The following is a 24,394-nucleotide window of genomic DNA, read 5'->3' as shown; positions in this document are numbered from 1 at the left end:
GAGTTCCTTGTGCTGCTGTGACAGCCCCTCAGGGCAGGTGATTCATGAAGACAGAAACTTCTCAGAGTTCTCGAGGCTGAAAGTCTTAGACCAAGGCCTGGGCAGGTTTGGGGTCTGGCGAGGGCCCTAGGTTCCCTGCCGTGTCCTCCCATGGAGGGTGGGAGGGCGAGAGCTCTGCTGCTGAGGCCTGGGTGTAGGGACTTTCATCCCCTTCCACACCTCACCACCTCCTACGGACCCCACCTCCTACGGGCCCCACCTCCTACGGGCCCCACCTCCTACGGGCCCCACCTCCTATGGACCCTGTCTCCTAACACCATCACATGGGCCATCGGGCCTCAAGCCGCCAGGGAGCCTCAAGTCCTCCTCCCCCCCAGTTCCCTTGCTCATGCCCTCGGGCAGCTGCTGGGATTACCCCCTGGTTCCAAGTCCTGGGCTCAGCCCCACAGAGGGGTCGCCGGCCCAGCCTTCTTGAAAGACGCAGGAGGGGCTTACTTACCTGGAGAGCCCGTGGGCAGCGTCCTCAACAGGGAACAGTGGGAAGTCCTCTGTGTCCCTCAGAAATGGCGGATTAAGCAGCAAGGCTAGGAGGTGCCCCCCACCCCCGACTTTTAAAAGTGAGAATTTTGCCCACATTTGGCTGAATGAGAGATTTTCAATGCCAGAGGGAGGTGCCCTTGCCCTGGGCTGAACAGCTCACTCGCCTAGGCTTTCGGGGGCTTTGTCTTCAATGATGATGTGTGTGTGGGATAGTGTGTGCCCTGGGGATAGCATGTATCCTAGGGCTAGCATGTCCCCTGGGGATATCATGTGTCCTGGGGCTAGTGTGTGCCCTGGGGATAGCGTGTGTCCTGGGGCTAGCGTGTGCCCTGGGGATAGCGTGTGTCCTGGGGCTAGCGTGTGCCCTGGGGATAGCGTGTATCCTAGGGCTAGCGTGTGCCCTGGGGATATCATGTGTCCTGGGGCTAGCGTGTGTCCTGGGGCTAGCGTGTGCCCTGGGGCTAGCGTGCATCCTAGGGCTAGCGTGCGTCCTGGGGATAGCTTGTGTCCTGGGGATAGCTTGCGCATTGGGGCTAGCATGTGTCCTGGGACTAGCGTGCACCCTCAGAAATGCCCCTTTCTTTGGAACACAGATGTGTGAAAGGAAGGAGAGTGTGTGAGAAGTATCACCCTTAGCCACGGTTTAGAGGTGACAGCTGGTGGGGACCAGAGCCCTCCATGCAAGGTCTGTGGTTAGCCTTCTGTGCTTGCTTTTAGTTCCTTCTAAGCTGACTCTGAATTGTTTTTCCCTCACTAGGAGATGGAAATCCGAGAGAAAACAGCCCATTCCTCAACAATGTCGAGGTGGAACAAGAGAGCTTCTTTGAAGGAAAGAACATGGCACTTTTCGAGGTAACTTTACTTTTTAGAAGAAGAAGGTGCCAGGGCCGTTGCTTTGATGTGGAAAAGTAAAGGAGCCCCTGGGGACCCCGGGCCGGAGCCTCCCACAGGACTGGACACCACGTGGAAGGAACTGGGGCCTCCCTGTCCTGAAGGCCATGGAGGGGGCCCAGTCCCGCACTTGACCTGGGATGTGCTCCTCGGCTGGTGCCTTCTGGGCTCCTTCCTGGATCTAGGGTGCTCCGGCCCCATGGGAACCCCTTGGAGCTGCTGAGTGCTGGGCATCCTGGGGTCCCTGCCATGGGTGGGTGGCCCCACTCAGTGAGGCCCTGGCCTCGGACTCAGACCTGCCACACAGGTGTCCAGGCCTCTCTGGCTCGCTTCAGACCCAGGGGCTGAGGACCAGGTGAGAGCCCAAGCTCCACACCCTGAACACGGGGAGGGAGCTCGGGGGGCGCACGGCGAGGTGAGGGCCGCCTGTGACCCATGTCCACGCCACGCAGGAGGAGATGGACAGCAACCCCATGGTGTCCTCGCTGCTCAACAAGCTGGCCAACTACACCAACCTGAGCCAGGGCGTGGTGGAGCACGAGGAGGACGAGGAGACGCGGCGGCGCGAGGCCAAGGTACTGCCGCCCTGCCCGTGCCCACCCAGTCCCCGCCCCATGTGTCCCGGCACAGTCAGATCACGCCGGCAAAGCAGTTGCTTGTCAGAAGGGCTGCCCTGAGTTCTGGTGTCGTGGCCACGTCCAGCCCTTTCTTCCTGGGAGGGCTCGATGGTGCCTGCCCTGCAGCTCCTGTGCAGCCCTCTTCCCTCTCCACCATCCGGGGAAGCGTGACATCCCCCATGCATCTGGGCGCTGGGTTCCCTGTTGAGAAGTGAACTTGGGGTGTTTTGTTCGTTCTGCGGGAGCGGCCCTGTCCCCTGCTGTGGAGAGAAGTCTGCATGGTGCAGAGAGGCCGGGACGTGGCCCCTTCCAGAGGGTGCTGTGGCCTCGGTGCTTCCAGGGGGCCGCCCTCCTTTTCATTTCCTGTCCGGGACACTTAGCCTGGTAGCATTTTCCATGCAGTTTTATTCCTTGAGGATTTGTTTGCAGGAATCCGTCCTAGGAAACGAGGGGGTGCAGTGGGGAAAGGTTTCCCTTGAGTGATTTCTGTGGGCGACGAGGTGTGGAATCCCCTTGAGCATCCTCGGGAGGGTTCTGCCGTCCTGCACAGACGGGTTGCCTGAGAGCCACCCTGAGGCGAGAAAGACCCTGGACCCGTGTTGGGGGAAATCTCATGTCCTCGCTGTGGGGGTGCAGCGGGTGGCTCAGTTTCTTCTCAACTCCCTCTGCTTTTTAAATCTTCTTCCAAATACGTGTGCGTTGCTTTAGAATAAGATACAAAAAACAACAACAAAATCCACTGGAGGAAACCAAGCAGCGCAGGCCCCGCTCTGAAGCCGGGCGATGCCCTCCCCCAGTCTTGACACAAAATTGTCATTTCCCGAGTCAGCCCCGAGCCTGTGCCCCGCTCCTTCGGCAGTCAGCGAAGGGCGTACGTTGGCTTTTTAGGGTGATTTTTAAATCCCCCTATTATTTTCCCTAGCTTTGTAACTCTAAACATACTATCAGGAGATCCCTATCTTCTCAGAAGGGAGGGTTTTGTAGTGCCAGGTAGAGGCCGGTGAGCAGGAAGGAAGGAGGTGCTGAGCCAGGCGCCCCTAGGTCCAGGGAGGGTGGCCCCCCCTGCTGTGTGTGACCTCCACCAAGTGGGGCGTCCCTCGGCCGGCCCCTTGCCCTCCCCTGCATCCGCCCAGCTTGGACTCTGTGCTTTGCGTCGACGCCACCCCTGAGCGCCTCCTGCCAGCGTCCAGTGTTCCGCTAACCTGGGTCCCGCACAGCGATTGGGAAGTCAGGCGCCTGAAGATGCCTGTTTCCTTCCTTTTACTGTAAACGCAGTGGAATTAATACTGCATTTCCAGGATACTTGAAGACACTTGGTTTTGTTTTTGAGAAGCCTCACTCTGGGGTTGAAGTAACCAGAGACAAGTGAGGGACGTGACCGTGCGGCCACCTCGGGGTGGGGCCTGGCCTGATGAGGGCCCTCAGCCCTGGCTGTTGTCCCAGGACAGGGCAGTGGCCTCTTTAGAAGCTGCATCTCTGGACCTCTTTCTGGTTCCCCTGCTGGGTCCTTCCCGGCTTGGGAAGCCTGTGGCCGCCCTGCCTGTCCATAGCTCGGCCAGCCCTTGGGATGGGACCATCACTGCTGCACGTGGACACGGCGGAATTGGGTGTTGCTGGGCTCGGCACTCAGCACCTTTCTGGGGTTTCACTCATGCTGGGCGCTACCTTGAGGCCTCATGGGCTCAGGCTGGTGCTCTGGCACCAAAACTCAGGAGCCACAGGCCTTCCCTGTCTGTCCTTCTGTGTGCTGGAGTCTGTGTCCTAGGGAGATGTTGCCTTTCTCCAGGGAGCAGGTGCCTTCCCACGGGCCTGGTCCGAGTACTCCGGGAACCGGCTTCAGCTCCAGCTCGGCTGGGCTCAGGCACCACTGGCCTGGCCACCCAGCTCCAACCCCTCTGCCTGGTGGAGCCCAGCCTGCCATGAGGTGCCCATAGAGAGCACACCCCAGCTTCTCTCACCCTACTTGGTCCTGAGACATGAGTGAAACGTCCAGGCAGGTGCGTTTGTTCATGGCACACTGTGGGCCAGGGCCCAGGAGGTTCCCACCTGGAAGGCTTTCCCTGGCCCTCCCTGGCAACCCTATCTCCAGGCTGGTGGCTCTCAGGCCTCTGTCCTTCAGGGACAACACGCAGGTGCCCCAGGCTGATGCCGCCTGCATTTCAGTCGTGGACGGACCAGGGCCCGTGACCCCAGCAGGCCTGTTGAGTGACAGTGGCAGGTTTCGGTTGGCAGTGAATCCTTCAGCTCCCTTAGGGGACCGTGGCTCGGCCCCTGGGGTGGAAGGGCAGGGGCCGCCCCTCGTCCTCTTTGGCCAGGCTCAGAGGCTTGTCCCCAGCAGACCTGCTCCCATTAAGGAGCCTTTTCAAGGGCCCAGGCATCTCCAGGCTCCTGAGCCTGAAACTGGGTCAGGTTGAGCCTTAAATTTGCCTTTTAGGCGCGAACCAAGAGGCCAAGGCCGGCCATGCCCTTTCGTGAGGAGTCAGGATCCCCCGCCTTTGGCCGAGAACCAGCTTCTGACTCGCCTGTCACGGGGCCCTGGGATCTGAGGCTGAGCCTGGAGGGCAGGGGCCCCTGTGTGGACCGCGTCTCTGCCCGGAGCTCTGCCTGGCGGCTCCTGCATTAGCTGACGCCTCGCTGTGAAGTCACAGCAACACTTGTCCCCAGAGCCTTGCTGTCACCTCTGTCCTGGGCTCTCAGTTTTATCCAATGAGAATGTCCCAAAGCCGGTTCTCCACCATCCCCCACCCCTTCTCTCATTGGCACCAAGAACAAGGCGTACCCAGATTTGGAGGGCCCAGCAGCGGCCCCCGGCCCCGTCACCCTCTCCTCTACTCTCCAGGGCCCCTATCAGAAGCAAGTGGCTCCCCTGTTGCTTCCCACCTAGGGCTCAGGGAACCAAGTGAATCCCCCAGGCTCTCAGATCCAGGGCTTCTCTCTTACATTATTTTCCCCAGGGTCCTAAAGTCGGTGGAGCCCTAGAGCCCTGCCCTGGCCCCGGCCTCGGCCTGTCTGTGGGAGGTGTTCCGGCACAGTCACCCTGGAAGCCACCCTGTTTGCTTCTGTGGTGTGGTGCTCAGCGTGCTCTCCCTGGGAGCTGCCCCTCACCTGCTCCCCGCTCCCATCCCCCCCAGGCCTGGGCCGTGTGAACCCCAGGATCAAAGCCCCTCCTCAGCCTCCGCACGGGGCCTGTTCTGATCCGCACTGTGGCCGTGGTTCACAGGAAGTGTCTTCAAATAAAACCTTCCCCCTTTTCTGTATTGACCTTGAGATGTTTTCCTGTTAAAACGTCACCTTGTGCTGGCGCCAGCCATCCTCCAGGTCCGAGCCACATGCCTCTGCTCATGGTGGGAGTGGGGCTGAGCAGGCAATAGGGACGGAGCTGAAACTTCTGCCCCAGCCTGGCCCGTCCCGAGTGGAGCTGGGGGGCTGCCTGGCAGGCGTTGGCCTGCTCCTGGCTGTGCTGCTGACTCTTGCCCATGCAGGTTTCTTCAGGGCACGGGGTGTGTCCCCCTCTCTGGCACAGGTGTCTGAAGCAGGCTGCCTGCTCCGTGCTGGGGCAGGCGGGGTGGCGCCCAGGGTGGATATCTGAACCTTTGCTGTTATCTCGCGGTGACCTCCATGCCCGGTTAAGATGTGTCAGTTTCTGCCTAGGGCCGATGCTGAGCTATAGATTTTTTTTTTTTTAGCTTTATGGGCAGCAGCCGTCTCATCCCTCTGCTGGCTCTGCTTCCATTCCTGAAGGCTCAGGCTCTCCCAGGGTGTCAGATCTGAGGCCCTGAGCCATCCCAGGAATGGAGCCGGGGGCCCTCTTGTTCTCCCTCTTGTTTTTTCCATAACTTTTCCAGTGTAACAGGTTTCCCTCTGTCGGGGAGGCACAGCGGAGCAGCTGCATCTTGGTTCTCTGCCAACCATGTGGTTCTGCTGCCCTGCCCTAAGCCCTCGCTCCAGGATGGTCAGGGGTTCTGCCCTGGGCCTTTCTCTGAACCTCCATCTGTTCTGGGAAGGACTCCTGCCCCCTCCTGCCCCCACGGCCGCTTTGCCTGCCCAGGGCCTGAGTGCAGCCTGGGGAGGGGGCGCCCTTTGGGTGTGGGGTCCGAGCCCCCGGGACACGCGATGCTCTGTCGCAGGCTCCGCGCATGGGCACCTTCATCGGCGTCTACCTGCCGTGCCTGCAGAACATCCTGGGCGTCATCCTCTTCCTGCGCCTGACGTGGATCGTGGGGGTGGCCGGTGTCCTGGAGTCCTTCCTCATCGTGGCCATGTGCTGCACCTGTGTAAGTCTCCCCTGGCCGGGTGTGGCTGTGCCTTCGGGCGGTGGCAGCTGGACAGTAGGGCCCTCCTCAGATGCCGTCTCCCCTGGCCGCTGTGGCTGTGCCTTCAGGCGATGGCAGCCGGACAGTAGGGCCCTCCCCAGACGCCCGTCTAGATGTCGTTCAGTGCCGTCTCCTCCACGAGAGCCAGGGCAGCTGCGGGGATGAGACGCCACACTGTCCAGGGTTAGCACTGGCGTGTTGACTGGCACGCTGGCACCTCATTTACCCGTGTCTGCGGAAGGGCATCTCGGCCAGTGGTGGGTGTCATGGGGCGGCATCTGGGGGCTGAGGCTTCCAAGGGAAGGGACACCCTGTGTTTTGATGACATCACCTCCAGTTTGGAAGGACCTTGGGCACTTTCAGGGGTCCCTGTCATAGGGAAAGGGGTGGGAACCAGGACACTGCACGCCTGGCGCCTGGGAGCCTCCAGATCCTGGTTTCCTAGCCACTCCACTGAGATGGGGAGCCCTGGAGTTGGGGGCTGGCATTCGGCCGGAGCCAGGTCGTAGACCCCGCCTTGGGAGTGTTGCGATGCCGGCAGGCTCTTGGAAACTCTCCTCAGATGGCCGCCTGTCTTTTTGCAGACAATGCTGACCGCCATTTCCATGAGTGCGATCGCTACCAATGGTGTGGTCCCAGGTAAGGGGTGCCCGCCAGCCGCAGCCCTAAGTCCTGTTAGAGGAGTCTGTGTTTTGCCGCACGGTAACTGCGAGGAGGCCGCTCGGCGAGGCTGGGCCAGGGGCTGCCTGGGGGTCTCAGCAGGGCCTTCTGCATGTTCTCCACTGGCTCCTCTGGTGTTTGGGCCGTGAGGTCATAGCTGTTGGGTTTTCTTCCCCATTTTGCTCGTGGTGACTGTCTCTTGCCAGGGTAGGCAGTGCCCACCAGGCAGCAGGCTGGGGAGGGGGAGGCATGGGCAATTCCAGTGGCACCTGTAGCCCAGCGTGTGCCATAGGCTGAGTTCTTGGAACCCGTATCTCACGAGGGAAGGTGAAGACAAAACACTGCCCTGACCTCGTTAACTGAGTTCTTGGAACCTGTATCTCACAAGGGAAGGTGAAGACAAAACACTGCCCTGACCTCGTTAATTAGTAATAAATTAATTACAATACATAATAACTAGTGAACTGAGATGATACTGTTAATTAGTAATAAATGAATTACAATATGTAATAACTAGTGAACTGAGATGACACTATTAATTAGTAATAAATGAATTACAGTACGTAATAACTAGTGAACTGAGATGATAATTAGTAATTAATTATATGTAATTAGTGAACTGAGATGATACTGTTAATTAGTAATAAATGAATTACAATACATAATAACTAGTGAACTGAGATGATACTATTAATTAGTAATAAATGAATTACAGTACGTAATAACTAGTGAACTGAGATGATGTTAATTAGTAATTATAATATGTAATTAGTGAACTGAGATGATACTGTTAATTAGTAATAAATGAATTACAATACGTAATAACTAGTGAACTGAGGTGATGCCACGTCTGCTCCCGAGTGCATGTGTGCTGTGCGTGGTAACGGCCAGGCTTGCTCAGCACCAGGTCCTCACGCAGCTGGCCCCCATCCCCACGGGGGCATCGCATGGTGCTCAGCGGACTTCCCCGGCCGCAGGAGAGCACAAGGGCCCTCACTGGGGGGTCTCCCTCCGCAGCCAGGGGACCAGTCTCTGCCTCACGATGACCGCATCCATTAGGACCCCTTCCTCACACCACACGCGCTGCTCAGAGCAAGGAGAGCCACGTTCTCCAGGCAGCCCTGGGGTTGCGCCCGGCTTTCCCCTCAGTGGTAGCATGCGTGGTTCACAGTATACCAGGCCACTCGTGAACATCCTAGTTTCTCTTTTGCCTTTTTTATAAGCAAAACTTAGTGGAAGTGGGGGCTGGGGCTGCCATTGATGTACGCGGGACTTTTTCCGGGACCTGCTGGGGCCTCCTGCTCCCCAGGGAGCCTTGTCCCTGACCTCACCAGGTCCTCATGTCCATGAGAGCGTGTGCCCTCGCTGTGGAACATGTGCCAGGCCTCGGGAGGGGAGGGTTTACCGTGGAAGCGTCTCTGTGTGCTGCTTTGCGGGTGCACGAGGGTCTACACGCTGCCTTCGCAGAGACAGGCCCTCCTTCGCCTGTGAACGGCAGCACAGACCGCACCTCGAGTCCAAGTGCGCCCCTGACCCGCGGTTGCCACCTTTGTCTCCTCAGCTGGCGGCTCCTACTACATGATATCACGCTCGCTGGGACCGGAGTTCGGAGGCGCCGTCGGCCTCTGCTTCTACCTGGGCACGACGTTTGCAGGGGCCATGTATATTTTGGGCACCATCGAGATTTTTCTGGTAAGTGTGCTGCTTTGGAAGGGTTCCCACCCCACAGTCTGTGGCAGGATGCCAGGGGGCCCTGCCTGACCCACTCTGGCACACACAGCACACTGAGCCATCTTGACTGCACTGCCCTGGCTGCCCCTGGGCTCTCCTGGGCTCTGGCCATGGCGGAAGCCGTTGGGCAGCGTGCACTCAGCAGCGACCCGTGTCCCCCTTGAGCACCATTGCTGCCCTCCGTGAGGGGTGCCTGGCATAAGCTGGGTAGACATCTGGGCTGCAGATCTGAGCCCCGCGTAGGTGCAGCCCTGCAGTCTGAGCTGTTTTAGGAGCAGGGCTGGAACTCAGCTTAGAAGAACCTCTTGCCAGGATCCCAGCCTCTTCCCTGTCTGATTTGGGCACTTGGCTGAGGGTCACAGAGCCCAGCAATGTACAACCAGGTGATGTCATCACCTTCTCAAAACAGGCATGCTCAAAGCATGCCCCACATCACCTGAGCACGGCCGAGAACTGTGGCCTGAGTTCCTTGGTCCTCATGGGGACAGGGACCGCCCTTCTCTGGCCGACGGGCGCTGTCCTTCCTGCTGAGGTTCTGAAAGCCGCTGTCCCTGCAGGGCTTCAGAGACACCCGCCTGAGCCCCTGTCCCCAGTCTTTCTGCCCCTCCCTCTGCTGCCAGACCTGGTTCCCGGCCTCCTGGGCTCCTGAAGAGAGCCACATGGCTGAGAAGGTTCTGAAACCTTTCAGTGGGGTCACATCCACACCCGTTCCAACCCGAGTCCCCGGCCATGTCCCTCCATCTTTCCACCTGCCCCGGGTGCCATGGCTGCCACACTCCCAGGATCCCCGTTGGTGGGGGTGGGTGCCATGCCCTCCATGCCTGCTGCACCCCAGTCCTGTCCTGGTCTTGAGGGAGCTGAGCAGCACCATCTCATGTCTCTGTCCCTTGAATCTGGGCAGAACAGAGGTTGCCCCCAGCCGGCGTGGTCAGACCCGTGTTTGTCCAGGACGTCCAGCCGGGGTGGGCCGAGCTTTCTGGGCAGCAGTCACATTCCTCTTAGCAGAAGGTGTTTCTTTTGAGTGCAGATGTGCAGATGCCCCAGGTCCTGAAGTTGCTTTACTCTAAGGCTCCGGGGAAACGTTCAGGCCCCTGCCCGTCCATTGCCTGTGTGCTGACCCCCGCAGGCTCCGTCCAGCACGGATGTGTCCCGATGGCCTCAGCACCTGTTGGGAGGAGGCCCCTGTGTGGCACTGGGGGCTTGCGGGAGGGACGGGCGTTGGGGAGTTCTGTCCGGGGACAGCCTCCTGACCCACCTTGTCCCCGCAGACGTACATCTCCCCGGGTGCGGCCATCTTCCAGGCAGAGGCTGCAGGGGGCGAGGCGGCCGCTATGCTGCACAACATGCGTGTGTACGGCACGTGCACGCTCGTGCTCATGGCCCTGGTGGTCTTCGTGGGCGTCAAGTATGTCAACAAGCTGGCGCTGGTCTTCCTGGCCTGCGTCGTGCTGTCCATCCTGGCCATCTATGCCGGCGTCATCAAGTCTGCCTTCGACCCCCCGGATATCCCGTGAGTCTCGGGGCCTCTGAGCCGTGGGTGGTGTGTGGGGCTGGGGCCAGGTCCCATGGGCTTTGCTCGCCTCTCGTCCATCATCCTTGATGCCGAAACTCCCCTCGAGGGGTGGGACTGGGTGTGACCGCGGTGGGAACCTTGTGGGCTGGTTCTGGGGATGTCGGGAAACCCAACGGTGAGGTGGGCTGAGGTACCCTCGTGGCCGGGTCTGAGCATGAAGACCTTCCTCAGTGGCAGGAGGGCTGGTGAGGGGTCTGGCAGGTTTCAGGGGTGGCCGGCGGCCCTGAGAGCGGTCAGGTGCACTGAGCGTCATGGGTGTGGCCCTGGTTGCTGCTGGGGCCTGGGTCTCTTCTCCCTCCCAGAGGTGCATGGAGGGGCTCTTTCTTGTCTTTTTGGAGGGGAAGCTGGGAGGCGGCCTAGGGTCCTGGAACACGGGAGTGGCCACCAGAGCCCGCAGGGAGCAGGTCCAGAAAGGGCCAGCAGCGAAGCCCCTTGAGGCTCCCGTGGTTTTGCCGTCTCCACGTGGAGGGAGCCCCTGAAGGAACAGCCTCATAGAGGCCTCAAAACAGAGGGAGGCAGAACAGCCGCAACCCCGCAAGCCTGTTTTAGGGAAGCACAGCTGCCCTTCCCCTCGGGGGCCCGTCCTGAGACCTCCCACCGATGCCTGAAGCCACGGCCCTGTGTAGACTGTTTTCTACACACAGGCCTGGCTTATACGTCAGGGGCGGCACTCTTGTGCTCTTGGCCGTTGGCACGTGGCACGAGGGTGGCTTGAACTCAGACACGGAGATTGTGACAGCTGACCTGGCCAGGACGCCGCCGAGGGCCTTGGGGAGGGAGCGGCTGCCGCGTGGCTATGCTGGCGCGGGGGGGTTGCTGGGTTCCGCCTCACTGCTCAGCACTGCGCAGTGGAAAACATGTGAATTGTTTATGTCTAGAACGTTTCATTTAGCACGTTTGGAACATGGGGGGCCGAACCATGGATGAGGGGACAGCTGTACGGTACAGCATTCCTGCTGCAGCCTGGCTCGGTCCCCAGTCCCCGGTCCCCGGCGTGATCTGTGGCCTTCCTGTCTTGGGAGGTGCAGGGTGCCAGGAGCCACTTGTGGGCAACACTGTAGGTGCCCATTGGGGGAGCTGGGTGGGGCAGTAAAAGCCACCTCGGTGGCAGCACACGTGCTGTGCCTCCATGTCCCGCCCTAGGGTCTGCCTCCTGGGGAACCGCACGCTGTCACGGCGCAGCTTCGATGCCTGCATCAAGGCCTACATCATCCACAACAGCTCAGCCACCTCTGCGCTCTGGGGCCTCTTCTGCAACGGCTCCCAGCCCAGCGCCACCTGTGACGAGTACTTCACCCAGAACAACGTCACCGAAATCCAGGGCATCCCGGGCGCGGCCAGTGGCGTCTTCCTGGGTGAGGCCCGTAGGGCTGCAGCTGGGGCTGGGTGGTGGCGGGGATGGCGGGGGCAGCAGGCACTGGGGGGTGGCGGGGGCAGCAGGCGCTGGGGGGTGGTGGGGGCAGCAGGCGCTGGCCCTGGTGGCTGCTGTCGCCTTAGAGTCACTCTCAGGGCCCCAGTTCCTCCTGCCTGGCCGAGCCCCTTCCCAGCTGCTGCTGATGAGCCTGGGGGTCCCTGTACACACCCCTGGCAGAGCCATAGAAGCCGAACACGGTGTGGCAGGGAGACGCCTCCGTCATGGTCAGCAAGCTGGTCTTAACGCCATGGATTTATTTTCACGACCTCCTGGCAGCATGTGTGGGGAACTTGCTGTGTTAATAAGAGAGTGGTGGCTGGGCAGTAACTTCCCCCTCTGTGCATCCTTCCCTGATGAGAGGCTGCCTCGGACCTGCCCCAGGGGGTTGAGGGAAAAGGTCCCCTGGCAGGGTACATGAGACCTGCTCTAGAAGCCAAGACAGGAAGCCCAGGCTTTCCAGAACCCGAGAGAGGAAGCCTGGACTTTCCAGAACCCGAGAGAGGAAGCCCAGACTTTCCAGAACCCGAGAGAGGAAGCCCAGACTTTCCAGAACCCGAGATGGGAAGCCCAGACTTTCCAGGAATAGGCTGTTCCGCACGTGAGGCTTCTCTTTAGTGCTGACCATCCCTCCGTAGACGCAGAGAGGTAGCTTTCCCAGAGGTACCATCTCAAAAACTTGTTTGAATTGGAGCCTGCTTGCAGCGAGCAAGCTGTGACCCTTCCCCTCCGGCCACCAGTGGCACCTGCCAGGGAGTGGGCAGCCCCATGGCGGGGGCAATGGACAGAAGGTGCCAGAAACCCATGGGATCTTCCTTGCCCGGCAGAGAACCTGTGGAGTATGTATGCACACGCGGGGGCATTTGTGGAGAAGAAAGGTGTGCCCTCGGTGCCCGTGGCAGAGGAGAGCCACGCCAGCGCGCTGCCCTATGTCCTCACCGACATCGCGGCCTCCTTCACTCTGCTGGTTGGCATCTACTTCCCCTCAGTGACTGGTGAGCCCGCGGCTCCAGCCGTCTCCTTCTCTTTCTTTCTCTCCCTCTCTTTTTTGAGGCAAGGTCTTGCTCTGTCACCCAGGCTGAGAGGGCAGTGGTGTGATCATGGCTCACTGCAGCCTCAACTCCTAGACACAAATATTCCTCCCACCTGAGTCTCCCAAGCAGCCGGGACCCCAGGCACACAACACCACACTCAGCTAATGTCTGTATTTTTTGTAGAGGGGGTCTCCCCACGTTGCTCAGGCTGGTCTCAAACTCTTGAGCTCAAGCCATCCTCAGCCTCCCAAAGTGCTGGGATTACAGACGTCTTGAGCCACCGCGCCTGGCCTCCATCTTTCTCTTCCTTTGTCTCTCTTTGTCCATCTCTCTGTCTCTGTCATTCTCTCCTCCTGCACTCTCTCTTTCTCTGTCCCCCTCCCCCATTCCCTCTCTCTGTCTGTCTGCCTCTCTCTCTCTCTGTGTCTCCCTCTCCTTCCCTCCCTTCCTCTCTGTCTCTCTCTCTAGTGTGTTCCTTCCTGCCCCTGCTTATCTTTCCTATTAGGCTCAGGGGAAGTGGCTGAGGTCTCTGCCCTGTGTCCTGATGGATTTATAAGAAGCCTGTCTGCTGCTCTCTCGGGCAGGCCTGTGTCAGGAGAAGGTGTTGTAGGGTGGCTGGGAACACCTGGCACGCTGTTAGGTGACACCTAGGAGTGGCCTCAGTGTGAGCTTAGAGGCTGGGGACCTCAGCCCTCTGTGTCCTCAAACAGTGGGCCTTGTTCCGGCGGGGAGTGGGGCCCTTGGTTGTTCCCCAGGGGATGGGGCCCGGCCCCGTGCTCTCCGAGTGGCACGCACACGCCGCCGGCTGACTCCACTCAGCCTTCCTGTTGGGACGCCCCTGACTGGTGCTGGCTGCTTGTGCAGCTGCCCTTCCGGTCCCTCCCACATCTGCTCCTGGACTTCATCTCAGCGCATCCGAAAGCTCTGGAGCCCAGGGTCAGCCACAGGGCCTGGCCACAGCGCTGGTGTCTGGTGTTTCTCTTGCCTCCCCTGAAGGTGGGCCCGTCTTGCTATGGAGGGGGCGATCTGCCCAGGGTCCTCTCCCTGTACCTCCGCTCCAGCCTCCCCCGTCCGTCTGCGTGCACTCAGTGCCATGGGTGGAGGGCGTGGGGGCAGAGCCTCTGCGTGGCTGTGGGTGTGTCAGTGCCGTGGGTGGAGGGCGTGGGGGCAGAGCCTCTGCGTGGCTGTGGGTGTGTCAGCGCCGTGGGTGGAGGGTGTGGGGGCAGAGCCTCTGCGTGGCTCCGGGTGTGTCAGCGCCGTGGGTGAAGGGCGTGGGGGCAGAGCCTCTGCGTGGCTCCGGGTGTCTCAGCGCCGTGGGTGGAGGGCGTGGGGGCAGAGCCTCTGCGTGGCTCCGGGTGTGTCAGCGCCGTGGGTGGAGGGCGTGGGGGCAGAGCCTCTGCGTGGCTCCGGGTGTGTCAGCGCCGTGGGTGGAGGGCGTGGGGGCAGAGCCTCTGCGTGGCTCCAGATGTCTCAGCGCCGTGGGTGGAGGGCGTGGGGGCAGAGCCTCTGCGTGGCTCCGGGTGTCTCCGTGGCACTGGATTGTGCGCTCTGCTGCTCCCAGGCCACCCCGAGCACGGGCGCTTCAGGCTGCGCCTTGGATGGGGCTGAGCCGGGTGTCAAGTGGCCCCCACCGACCCGGCTTCCTGGAGCTTTGTGGAACCTGATTGTGCGGAAACACCCCCGGCCGTGGCTCCCTAGAGCAAGGTGGTGTCCACGTGGTGCTGCAGTGGGAGGGGTCGCAGCGTCTGCTGGCCTGGCTGGCTGGGCTGAGTCGTTCTAGGGTCTCATTCCGAAAGTCCTTAGGTCCTGGGGGCCTGTGAGCCATTGCTCAGCACCATCCCTGGGCTGACCCTTGGCCGTGGGATTAACGCAGGCTCCAGAGAAGCCTTGGGTGTGGGGGTTGGTGGGGGTCAGTGTTGGGGTTGGGCCTCATCCTCGGATCCAGGGGAGCGGTAGACGTGGGGGCTCATCCGCGTGCCTGGGCCTGCATCCCCCCAGCCGCCGTACTGCAGCGTGGGCTGGCGGAGCTTGGACTGCAGCCTTGGGCGCAGCTCACCCTCAGGGTCTCCCCAGAGACGGCCTTTCTGGCTCTCCGGGCAGGGGCTGCCATCACATGGCACTGACTCCTCAGATGGGTCTTGGCAGCATTTTCCATGTTCACAGGTATCATGGCGGGTTCAAACCGGTCCGGGGACCTCAAGGATGCACAGAAGTCCATCCCCACGGGGACCATCCTGGCCATAGTGACCACGTCTTTCATCTGTATCCTTGGAGGGGTGCAGGCGAGGGAGGCACGGGTTCCAGCCTCTGCCTGGGGGGAGGCCCCCATGCCCTCCCCGGCTCAGCATCGTGCCCTCGGCCACCAGCGTGTGACTTCCCAGGTTAGGCTGTGCTCTGACCACGTCATCCTCCCTGGGAGACGGGGCAGGGGCTGCTGTCAGGACCCCGACTTCTTCACCACTGTGTGATGCGATCATAGATAAAACAGAAGCAGTCACCCTGCCGCATGGACAGTGGTGCGCGGCAGTGTGTGGTGTGTGCCGCCAGCAGGCTGGGCCCATGGGACCTCTGGCCTCTCAATCCCAAGGCCGCCTCTTTCCAGCCAAGCCTTGTCCCCTCAGCGAGGTCCCCTGCCAATCCCTGGCGGTCAAGCACCAGGCCAGGTGTGTCTCCACCACCCCAGGGCCCCCTTCTGTGGTGCTGGACAGAGCCCCAGGAGGGTGCGCTGGGGACACGGGGGACAGGACCTGCCCGGGATGGGATGGGGTGCAGAATGGTCCCCGCCCACCTGGACCCTGCGGCCCGCTGGCCAGTGCATCTCCCCACCCACCCCACCCCCCGTACCTGAGGACCCTGCACCTGCGGACCCGCCCTTCCTTGACGAGAGCTGTAGATCTCTCCTGCATTGTGCTGTTTGGGGCCTGCATCGAAGGCGTGGTCTTACGAGATAAGTACGTTTCCATCTGCAGTTTTCGTGCAAAGCCTGTAGTCTTCATGGGTTTTCCTGAGGACGAATTCGGCTTTGAAATTATATCGCCCTAGGACTTCATGTCCGTGTGCAGAGCTGAAGGCGTCCTGGTCCCAGGGTTGGGATCCCCTTGGTCTGATGTGTCGTCTCTTCCACTGGAGCCTAGGGCCTGGGGAACCATTCAGAGCCAACTCCAAGCCCTGATGCAGCTGGGGGCGCAGGCCCTTCCTGGGGAGGCCACAGGGGTGTGGACGGGTGAGGCTTGGCCCTGGGAGACCCCTCAGCCCTGCTGCCAAGTGGAGAAGTAGTGGGGTCCCAGGCAGGTCATCACTGACCCTGCATGCTCGTGGGGCATGCCTGTCTGGCAGCCCCAAGGTCCCGGGGGTCCTGGGTGGTCCCTGACTGAAGCTAATGACAGGCTGGGTCTTCCCTGCTCCCAAGAGTGACCCTTAGGTGAGCAGGACCCCTTGCCCCGCTGAAGACCTTCCAGAGCATTCTGGCCATGCTGGGCAGAGCCTGGTGGAGGTTTCGGCCAACAGGGACTGGACGCCGAGCCTCAGCTTTCCAGGGAGTCGCCCCCACTGCACTGGGCCCCTCGCTCTGGGTGGGAGAAGACATTTTGTCTGACTTAGGCTCATTTCTGAAAGCCACCCGCCCGCCCGCCCGCCTGCAGGTTCGGGGAGGCCCTGCAGGGGAACCTGGTCATCGGCATGCTGGCCTGGCCCTCCCCCTGGGTCATCGTCATCGGCTCCTTCTTCTCCACCTGTGGCGCCGGCCTGCAGAGCCTCACGGGGGCACCGCGCCTGCTACAGGCCATTGCCCGTGACGGCATCATCCCCTTCCTGCAGGTGAGTCCTGCGCCCTCGGGGGAGGTGACCCTGGAAGGTCAGGGTCGGGGGCTCTGCTCCCCTGCGGAATCCTCACAGTGCCGTGTGTGGACGCACGCCTGCAGCTTGGACCCCATGGTGGTCGTTCTGCCCCTGGCCCCTGCACAGAGCATGGGAGTGGTGGGAGGTGGGTTTTGGGCAGAGGCAGCTCCAGCCCTCCTGCCTGCAGGCCCCTCCGAGTGCGGCCCCGGGTGTGTCAAGAGCGGCTGTGTGAGGGTCACAGCCTCGGGTCCAGAGGTGCCTGGTCTGCTGTCTGGCGAGAAGCCCCCTGCCCGCCCGCCCACCTGCCACGTCTTTCTCTGTGTGGCTGAGCTCTTTAGTCCGTGGGAGGTGGCGTCACCAGCCACTTGCAGCCAGAGCATGTGGCTGCTCTGAGGATTGCACAGACGCCCGCATGGGTCCTGTCCGTGTGCTGTGCCCAGAGCTGCCGATTGTGGCTCCTCCTGCCACTTGGGCCCAGGGGCAGCTGTGGGAAGGTTGTGGATGGCAGAGCCATCCTCGCCCGTTGCTGGTCCCTCAGCAGGGTGCCGACCCGCAGGGCCTTTGTGTGGTTGCATCTTCAGTCCCAGCCGGGCCTAGGGCATGGTGTCCGGGAAGGGGACAGGCACACAGGCCCCATGGGCCTCAGCTTCTGGGAGGTGAGGGTGGCCTGATGAGAAAGGTCACTAAGGGTCTGGGGAACCGCGAGTGCCCTGGAGACGCTGGTCCTGTGTTGTGTGGTCGGGGAAACTGAGGCAGGTGGGGGCAGGCTGGGGCCACACAGGTTGCAGGCAAGCCCGGTGTAGACACAGCTCTGAAGCCTCCCAGGCTGCAGCCCTTTGTCAGGGCCTCTTCCCAGGCCGGCCGGGTGGTGTCCCGGGGACCTTCTGTGAAAGGCGTTTCTGCTGGTCTGTGTCTTTAAGATTCATCTGGGCTAGACCTGACCAGCCTGCAGCTTGTCTCCTAAAAGGGTGGTGTCATCTGCCCCATCTTCCTGCCCTTCTCCCTGCAGGTGTTTGGCCACGGGAAGGCCAACGGGGAGCCCACGTGGGCGCTGCTGCTGACAGTCCTCATCTGCGAGACTGGCATCCTCATTGCCTCCCTGGACAGCGTGGCCCCAATCCTCTCCATGTGAGTCCCCACAGGACGGGGACCTGGGGATGGGTGTATGGGCCTGGAGCATGGGGCAGTGTGGGTGGGGGGTCCTGCTCAGGACAAGCAGTAAACAGGCAGGGCCAGCCGTGGGCAGTCAGGATCCTGCCAGGAAGGGAGTTGCGCCGGGGAAGGCAGGTGCACAGGCCTCCAGGCAGGCGCCCACTGGGGTCAGCCGGGGACAGTGTGGCTGGACAGACAGCTGCTGGGGAAGGGACGATGGCCCATCTCTTGATGGACCAGGTGGCCACAGGATGGCTGGAGCCTGAGGAGGCCTGATTCGGAATCAGTTTGAGTCAGGTCACGTGCAGAGACAGACATGGGGAGACAAGGCGCAGGTGGGAGGGACAGTGACGACAAGGATGGTCTCCCAGGTGGCAGTGACTGGAGGCTCAGGGGGGCCCAGCAGGCCCGTGTCAGTGGCCGGCCATCCCTGCAGGTTCTTCCTCATGTGCTACCTGTTCGTGAACCTGGCCTGCGCCGTGCAGACCCTGCTACGTACCCCCAACTGGCGTCCACGCTTCAAGTTCTACCACTGGTGAGGCTGCTCAGCCACAGGCGTCAGGGGCCCCGCAGACTGGGACACTGGGTGCCTCTGCCACTGGTGAGGCCGCTCAGCATGGACATCAGGGGCCCCACAGGCTGGGACACTGGGTGCCTCTGCCACTGATGAGGCCGCTCAGCATGGACGTCAGGGGCCCCACAGGCTGGGACACTGGGTGCCTCTGCAAGGCCAGCTGCCCTGGGCCTGAAGACCCCGGCAGGTCCTTGACTGTTCCTTTGCGCAGTAAACCCCTGCGCAGCCGATGAGACTGTGGTCTCTCCTTGCTTCTGCACCTGAGGAAGGCCTCTGGTTACGAGGATGCCCAGGTGTCTGCATGCGCCTCGTACCTCCCGTGGTCAGCCCAGCCTTCCCAGGCTTGGGGCGTAGCCCATCAGGGCTGTGGGTCTTCTTAACTCCCCTCCCCGGGAATCAGGCGCTGGGTGGACGCTGCAGCCCCTTGTTGCATGCACAGCCGAGGTGCTGTGTGCGCGCTGGGAGCTGGAGCTGTGTGCTGGGTCTTGGAGTGACAGCTCCCACAGGGGCCCAGGGAGCCATGTCACCCCTCAGAGGTGGTTGAGTGCAGCCATGGTCGTCAGGCGTCAGTGACTGTCTTCCTAGTGTTAACAGAGAGTTTCACTGAGGGAGGGGCAGTGTCGTGTGGCGGTGGCTGAGGTGTGGGGGCTGCATGGCGTTGGGCCGCCCCTGAGCCACTTGCCCCACCCCCAGGACGCTGTCCTTCCTGGGCATGAGCCTGTGCCTGGCGCTGATGTTCATCTGCTCCTGGTACTATGCGCTGTCCGCCATGCTCATCGCTGGCTGCATCTACAAGTACATCGAGTACCGCGGGTAAGCACCGTTAGCGCCCCTCATGGACCCGGCACACGGGAGAGCAGGCGGGCCCCTCTCACACTACGCCTGGGGCAGCTCCCTGGAGGGGCCTCCCTGGGGCTCGAGCGTTGTGTGCCCTCCTGGGGGCAGCTGGGAGCACGTCCAGGTGGGCTGTGTTGTGAAAGCCGGGGTTTCCCTCCCGCCTCCAGCCAGGCCGAGGTGCCTGCACTCATGGACAGGGTCTCCAGCCTGGAGCTCTGTCTCGTGCCGTCTTCAGCAGGCGGTGAGCACACGGCTGACTATTCCTGCTGCGTGTCTTGCGAGGTGTCCCCAGGTTGTGTCTGTACTCACTCGGCAGCCACGGGCGTCCTTCCCTGTGCCCCAGCGCCCACCCTCCCTCCACCTGCACCCGCCTCGTGCCCGGGGTCCAGCCACTTCCCTGTCACGGGCCTCCTGCCCCCCGCCGTGTGAGGAAGGCACCTCACGCAGGCTGGGCGTAGACCTCGTTCCCTCCATAGCCACAGCACCCTCTGACCCGGTGGCTCCTAGGATGGGCTCCCTTGAGGGCAGGGGTGGGCACGGAGGCCTCCCTCCTCATCCAGGGACTTTTCCCGGGGGTCCTGTTTGCCCCAACTCACCTGCCCCCAGAAGTCCCCTCTTTCCCGGGTGGGAGAGAAGCCTCCAGGCATGCGGCTGGACAAGCCCCCGACTTCCTTTCCCTCAGGGCCGAGAAGGAGTGGGGCGACGGCATCCGTGGCCTGTCCCTGAACGCCGCTCGCTACGCCCTGCTGCGCGTGGAGCACGGTCCCCCCCACACCAAGAACTGGAGGTGAGCACCGCCCATGCCCCATGTTCCTCAGATGCACAGAAGAGCCGTTTCTGAGGTCGGCCTTTGAGTAGGGACCTTCGAGTCTCAGGGGCCTCTCGCCTTCAGCCGCTCGGGCAAGGTCTGGGGTGTGAACACTGCCTGGTGCAGAGCGAATCGCGCAGCTGGGGGCCTTGGAGCGCCGGGGGTGTCCCTACTGCAGGGTGGGCGCGTGGAGAGCCGGCCCCTCTGCGGGCACAGCCCTGGGCTTGGGGTGGGAGAGGGTGGCTCCTGCTGAAGCAAAGGCCACCTGCGGGAAGCCTCTGCTGCTCAGGGTCTCGGCGGGGGCCTCAGGCGTGTGTCTTAGGCCATTGTCTCACCTGTCCAGCATGTCATCTGTCCCACCTGTCTAACCTACCTGTTCACCTGTCCTGCCTGGCTAGTGTCCACCTGTCCATCGGCCCTGCCTGTCCCATCTGGCTTGTGTGGCCTGTCTCACCTGTCACCTGTTCAACTTACCCCACCTGTGTCATGTGTTTCCCCATCCCACCTGTGTCACGTGCCCCACCTGTCCCATCTGCCCTGCCTGTGGATGGGCCGTGCCCGGGTGAGCGTTGCCGTGGTAACAGCTGCCCCCCCCCCCCCCCGCAGGCCCCAGGTGCTGGTGATGCTGAACCTGGATGCGGAGCAGGCCGTGAAGCACCCCCGCCTGCTGTCCTTCACGTCGCAGCTGAAAGCCGGCAAGGGCCTGACCATCGTGGGCTCGGTGCTGGAGGGGACGTACCTGGACAAGCATATGGAGGCTCAGCTGGCCGAGGAGGTGGGCCGGGCGGGGTCTGGGGGCAGGCGTCTTTCCCACCCCAGCTGCACAGGAAACGCGCCCTGGCACATCCTCATCGCAGCGTCTCAACACGGTGCCGTGCATGGCGCTGCTGTGTTTTAGCCATGGCAGTGGCTTTGAGCTCAGAGCAGCGCGCTAAGGCCTGGGAGCGCCAGCCGCACCCCAGGAAGCTTGGGAGGCGCTGAGGGCTATTAGCTTTCCAAGGGCGAACCCTGGGACCGCCTCTTCCCGCCATGGGTGAGCCCCGTCCAGAGGGTGAGCCCCATCCAGAGCCACAGTCACGGTTCTGCTGCCAGCTCAGTCTCCTGCTGTTCAGGCTCACTGGGGGCTGCGTAAGCGTGATGCCCGTGTGCTGCTGAATTTCTGCACACTCAGAGCTTTGTGGGGAGGGATGGCTGAGTGCCCCGGGCATGTAGCATGCTGGTGCCAGCTCTGGGCCCTGCTGCTACAGTCGGCTGCCCCAGGACATCGGGCTCTGAGACTTCGTGTCTTCATTTCTCTGATTTTCAAGCTTCTTACGGGAAGCTTCACACTATGCGGAAACGGAGTGATGACACGATGAAAGCCTGTGGGGTCCCGTCGCATCACCTGGAGTTACTTCCATATTTCTTGCTAAAGCAGGAGCTTCTGAGTGCCCACCTGCGTGGTTTTTGTGCCAAGGGCGCCTCATGCCCAGGCAGGGCTGGCTGCTGCGGGCGCCTCAAGCCTCCTTCTTCCCCCTCGTGTGTGTGGGAGTCTGTGGGGCCTACACCAAGTGCCTGTTGCAGTGGTGTGTGTCCGAGGTTCCTCCCATGCGGGTGCCCCCTCTGTCCTCGCTGTGGGTTGGGAGCCAACTCCCTGCTGCCAGGCCTCCCCTGGGGCCTTGTGGGTGTGTCCAGGCATCTGCAGCCGACCCCCTGCTGTATGTTTCTCTGCACAACCACAGCCGCACTGAGGCCCATCCAGGTCCGGACCGGTCAGCCTAGGGGTGGGAACGCTGCTCAAGGGGGCTGTGGGCATGTGGACGGTAGCAGCCTCAGGTGGCGTGGCCTAGGGCCAGAATCCCATGGAGGTAAAAAATGGCCCCCACCCCTCCCGCCACCTTGGCCACGTGGATGGCCGCCCTCTCAGGCAGTTCCACAGGTTGGCTTTTCCAGGGAAGACAGGAGGTGCTCTGGGCCTTCCCTTTTCCTGACAGCGGCATCATGGCTCACCACGGGTTCGGGCGTTAGCTGCTATTGACTGTGAACCCATGGATTTAGGTATCGTGGTTTTCGGGGGGATGTTCACAGTACTGGTCCCCATATGTCCCTTTCCGTGTTTCTTATCCCGTGCTGGAATGCTCTTAGGAGGAATCCCAGAGTTGGAACTGCCCTGCTGGCGGATTCTAAGAATCCTGGCACCACCTGGCCTTCCTGGAGGTGTGTGAGGGCGCGTCTGTGCGCATGAGGGACAGGGCAGGGGTTGCAGTGACTGGGGGATGATGGGACCCCCTGCCATGCTCTGCCAGTCTTCACGGCCATGGGAAGAGCTGCCCTCACACTCTCACGTTAACGCAGCTCACAGGAAGATCCTCTCCGTCTGACAGCCCTTTGGCTGCGGGGTCTGGGACAGCCTCAGACAGGAGCCCGCTCTTGCGGACAGGAGGCCGAGCCCACCCTGCCCCCGCTGCTCTCAGCGAGCCTTTGGCTGTGACTTAGCTGCATTGGTCCTGAGGGCTGGAGCCAGCCGCAGGCCCCGCCTTCGCTTGGCTGCCTCTGGGGCTGCACTGCCATGGGGAGTCTCCATCGTGGCTACGTTAGTGTGAAATTAGAGAAATCTGGGCAAATCTTTTCTTATTTATGTATTTATTTATTACTTTTTATTTATTTATTTTTTGAGACAGTCTCCCTCTGTTGCCCAGGCTGCAGTGCAGTGGTGCAATCTCAGCCCACTGCAACCTCCACCTCCTGAGTTCAAGCAATTCTCCTGCCTCAGCCTCCCAGTAGCTGAGATTACAGGTGCCCACCACCACACCCAGCTAATTTTTGTACTTTTAGTAGAGACAGGGTTTCGCCACGTTGGCCAGGCTGGTCTCGAACTCCTGAGCTCAAGTGATTCGTCTGCTTCGGCCTCCCAAAGTGCTGGGATTATAGGCGTAAGCCACTGCACCTGGGCTGGGCAAGTCTGTAAAGCATGGAAATTTCCCTAAGAAGCGTGCAGCTTCGTGACTCATGCAGTTGGCAGGGAGGCTTATGCGTGCCCTTGTGCTCTGTTCTGTGTGGCACTGATTGGCATAAAAGGGGTCCTAAGACACTGGTGTTCTTGCTCCCCACTCGTAAAGGGCCCGTTGTCCTCCGGGTTGAGGTCTGTCTGCATGGAGGCCTCTGTGACTGCTGCGCCGGGCAGGTGCGGGGACTTGTGATAACAGGGTCCCCCAACACAGTGCTGAGTTCCTGCCAGGCCAGGGCAGTGCTGCGTCCTCCTGAAACCCTGCAGTCCTGCAAAGTGGTTTTCCCAACAGTGAGGCCAGAAGAGAGTTGAGATCCCCAGCTCCGACTCCTTGGAGCCAGCATGTGGGGGTGAGCACAGCAGCCAGTCACGTAGGAAGTGGCCCCGTGACGTGGCTGCAGCACTTGGAGGCCCTCAGGGCCCCTCCAGTGGCTGCATCCAAACTTGGCTGATCCTGAACAGCCGTTTCCCTGGGCTCTGTTCTCCGGCCAGATGGGGGCACAAGAACGGAGAACCTAAATTGCCCTGCAGAGGGGTCTTGTGGGGATGAGAGGCAGCCACATAAAGGGGCTGCTGAAACAGCCGCGCTTCCTGCCTTCTTCCCACATGACCCCCGATGCAGGTGCTTCCCTGCGCCTTCCTGCCCTGGGACCGCTGTGTCCACCCCGCAGCGTCCGCCTCCAGCCGGTCTCTGCCTCTCTGGGGCCCCTGCCTCCACTCGCTGGCTGGTGCCCCTTGGGGGTAACGTGTTCAGGCCTTTCCCGACCTAAACAAAAGTCTCAAAGAGGGGCATATCTGCTGGCCCTGCACCCTGTCCCGTCTTGCCCCAGGCAGCTGGGCAGAAGGTGGAGGTGTCTGGAGAGCAGGGTGAGGGCGAGGGCTGCCTGAGGAGGAGCGGGGCTGTGGGAGAACACGGTGGTTTTGTGTGTGAAGGGCCGGTGGAGCTCTAGGTGTGAGCCAGGGTAAGGGGTGAGGATACCAGTCAGGCTGACGTAGAGGCCGCTGGAATCTTGGCGAAGGAGGCAGGTGGTGGCTCTGATCCCTGAGTGGCCCGGGGCTGCTGTGATGGGACACAGACCACACGGCTCACAGCAAAGGGCATCTGTTCTCTCCTAGTTCTGGAGCCCAGGAGTCTGAGATGAAGGAGACCGCAGGCTGCGCTGCCTCCAGAGTCTCCCGGGAGGATCCTCCCGCCTCCTCCAGCTCCTGGGGCCCCAGGCGACCCTGGGCGCCGGTCCCTCTGCCTCCCTCTCCACCTCCACGCAGCCTCTTCCTCCCAGTCTGAGAGCTCTTCCTGCCTTCATCCTGTAAGGTCACTTGTCAGTGGCTTCAGGGCCCACCTCTGACCCAGGATGCTCTCTCAAGATCATAACCTAATTGCAAGGTTCTTCAACACATCCATGAAGACAGGTTTTCCAAATGAGGTCACG

At 61.6% G+C, this 24,394-nt stretch overlaps 1 protein-coding gene across 1 annotated transcript in view; it reads left to right on the top strand.

Annotated features, from left to right (window-relative positions):
- Window positions 1–24,394, top strand: part of SLC12A7 (solute carrier family 12 member 7) — a 60,402-nt gene that overhangs the window by 19,965 nt on the left and 16,043 nt on the right. Inside the window, exons 2-17 of the mRNA XM_003263199.4 lie at window positions 1,298–1,392; window positions 1,884–2,006; window positions 6,176–6,322; window positions 6,946–7,000; window positions 8,583–8,713; window positions 10,021–10,262; window positions 11,469–11,680; window positions 12,564–12,731; window positions 14,934–15,032; window positions 15,664–15,721; window positions 16,412–16,586; window positions 17,617–17,735; window positions 18,196–18,294; window positions 19,027–19,146; window positions 19,853–19,957; window positions 20,585–20,753. Coding sequence (XP_003263247.1) covers window positions 1,298–1,392; window positions 1,884–2,006; window positions 6,176–6,322; window positions 6,946–7,000; window positions 8,583–8,713; window positions 10,021–10,262; window positions 11,469–11,680; window positions 12,564–12,731; window positions 14,934–15,032; window positions 15,664–15,721; window positions 16,412–16,586; window positions 17,617–17,735; window positions 18,196–18,294; window positions 19,027–19,146; window positions 19,853–19,957; window positions 20,585–20,753 — 2,117 coding nt within the window. The remainder of the gene's footprint in view (window positions 1–1,297; window positions 1,393–1,883; window positions 2,007–6,175; window positions 6,323–6,945; window positions 7,001–8,582; window positions 8,714–10,020; window positions 10,263–11,468; window positions 11,681–12,563; window positions 12,732–14,933; window positions 15,033–15,663; window positions 15,722–16,411; window positions 16,587–17,616; window positions 17,736–18,195; window positions 18,295–19,026; window positions 19,147–19,852; window positions 19,958–20,584; window positions 20,754–24,394) is intronic.

This window comes from Nomascus leucogenys, chromosome 6, assembly GCF_006542625.1.
Source record: "Nomascus leucogenys isolate Asia chromosome 6, Asia_NLE_v1, whole genome shotgun sequence".
Taxonomy (NCBI): Eukaryota; Metazoa; Chordata; class Mammalia; order Primates; family Hylobatidae; genus Nomascus; species Nomascus leucogenys.
The sequence above is the reverse complement of the archived record's forward strand: the minus strand, read 5'-3'. Positions and strand labels throughout refer to the sequence as shown.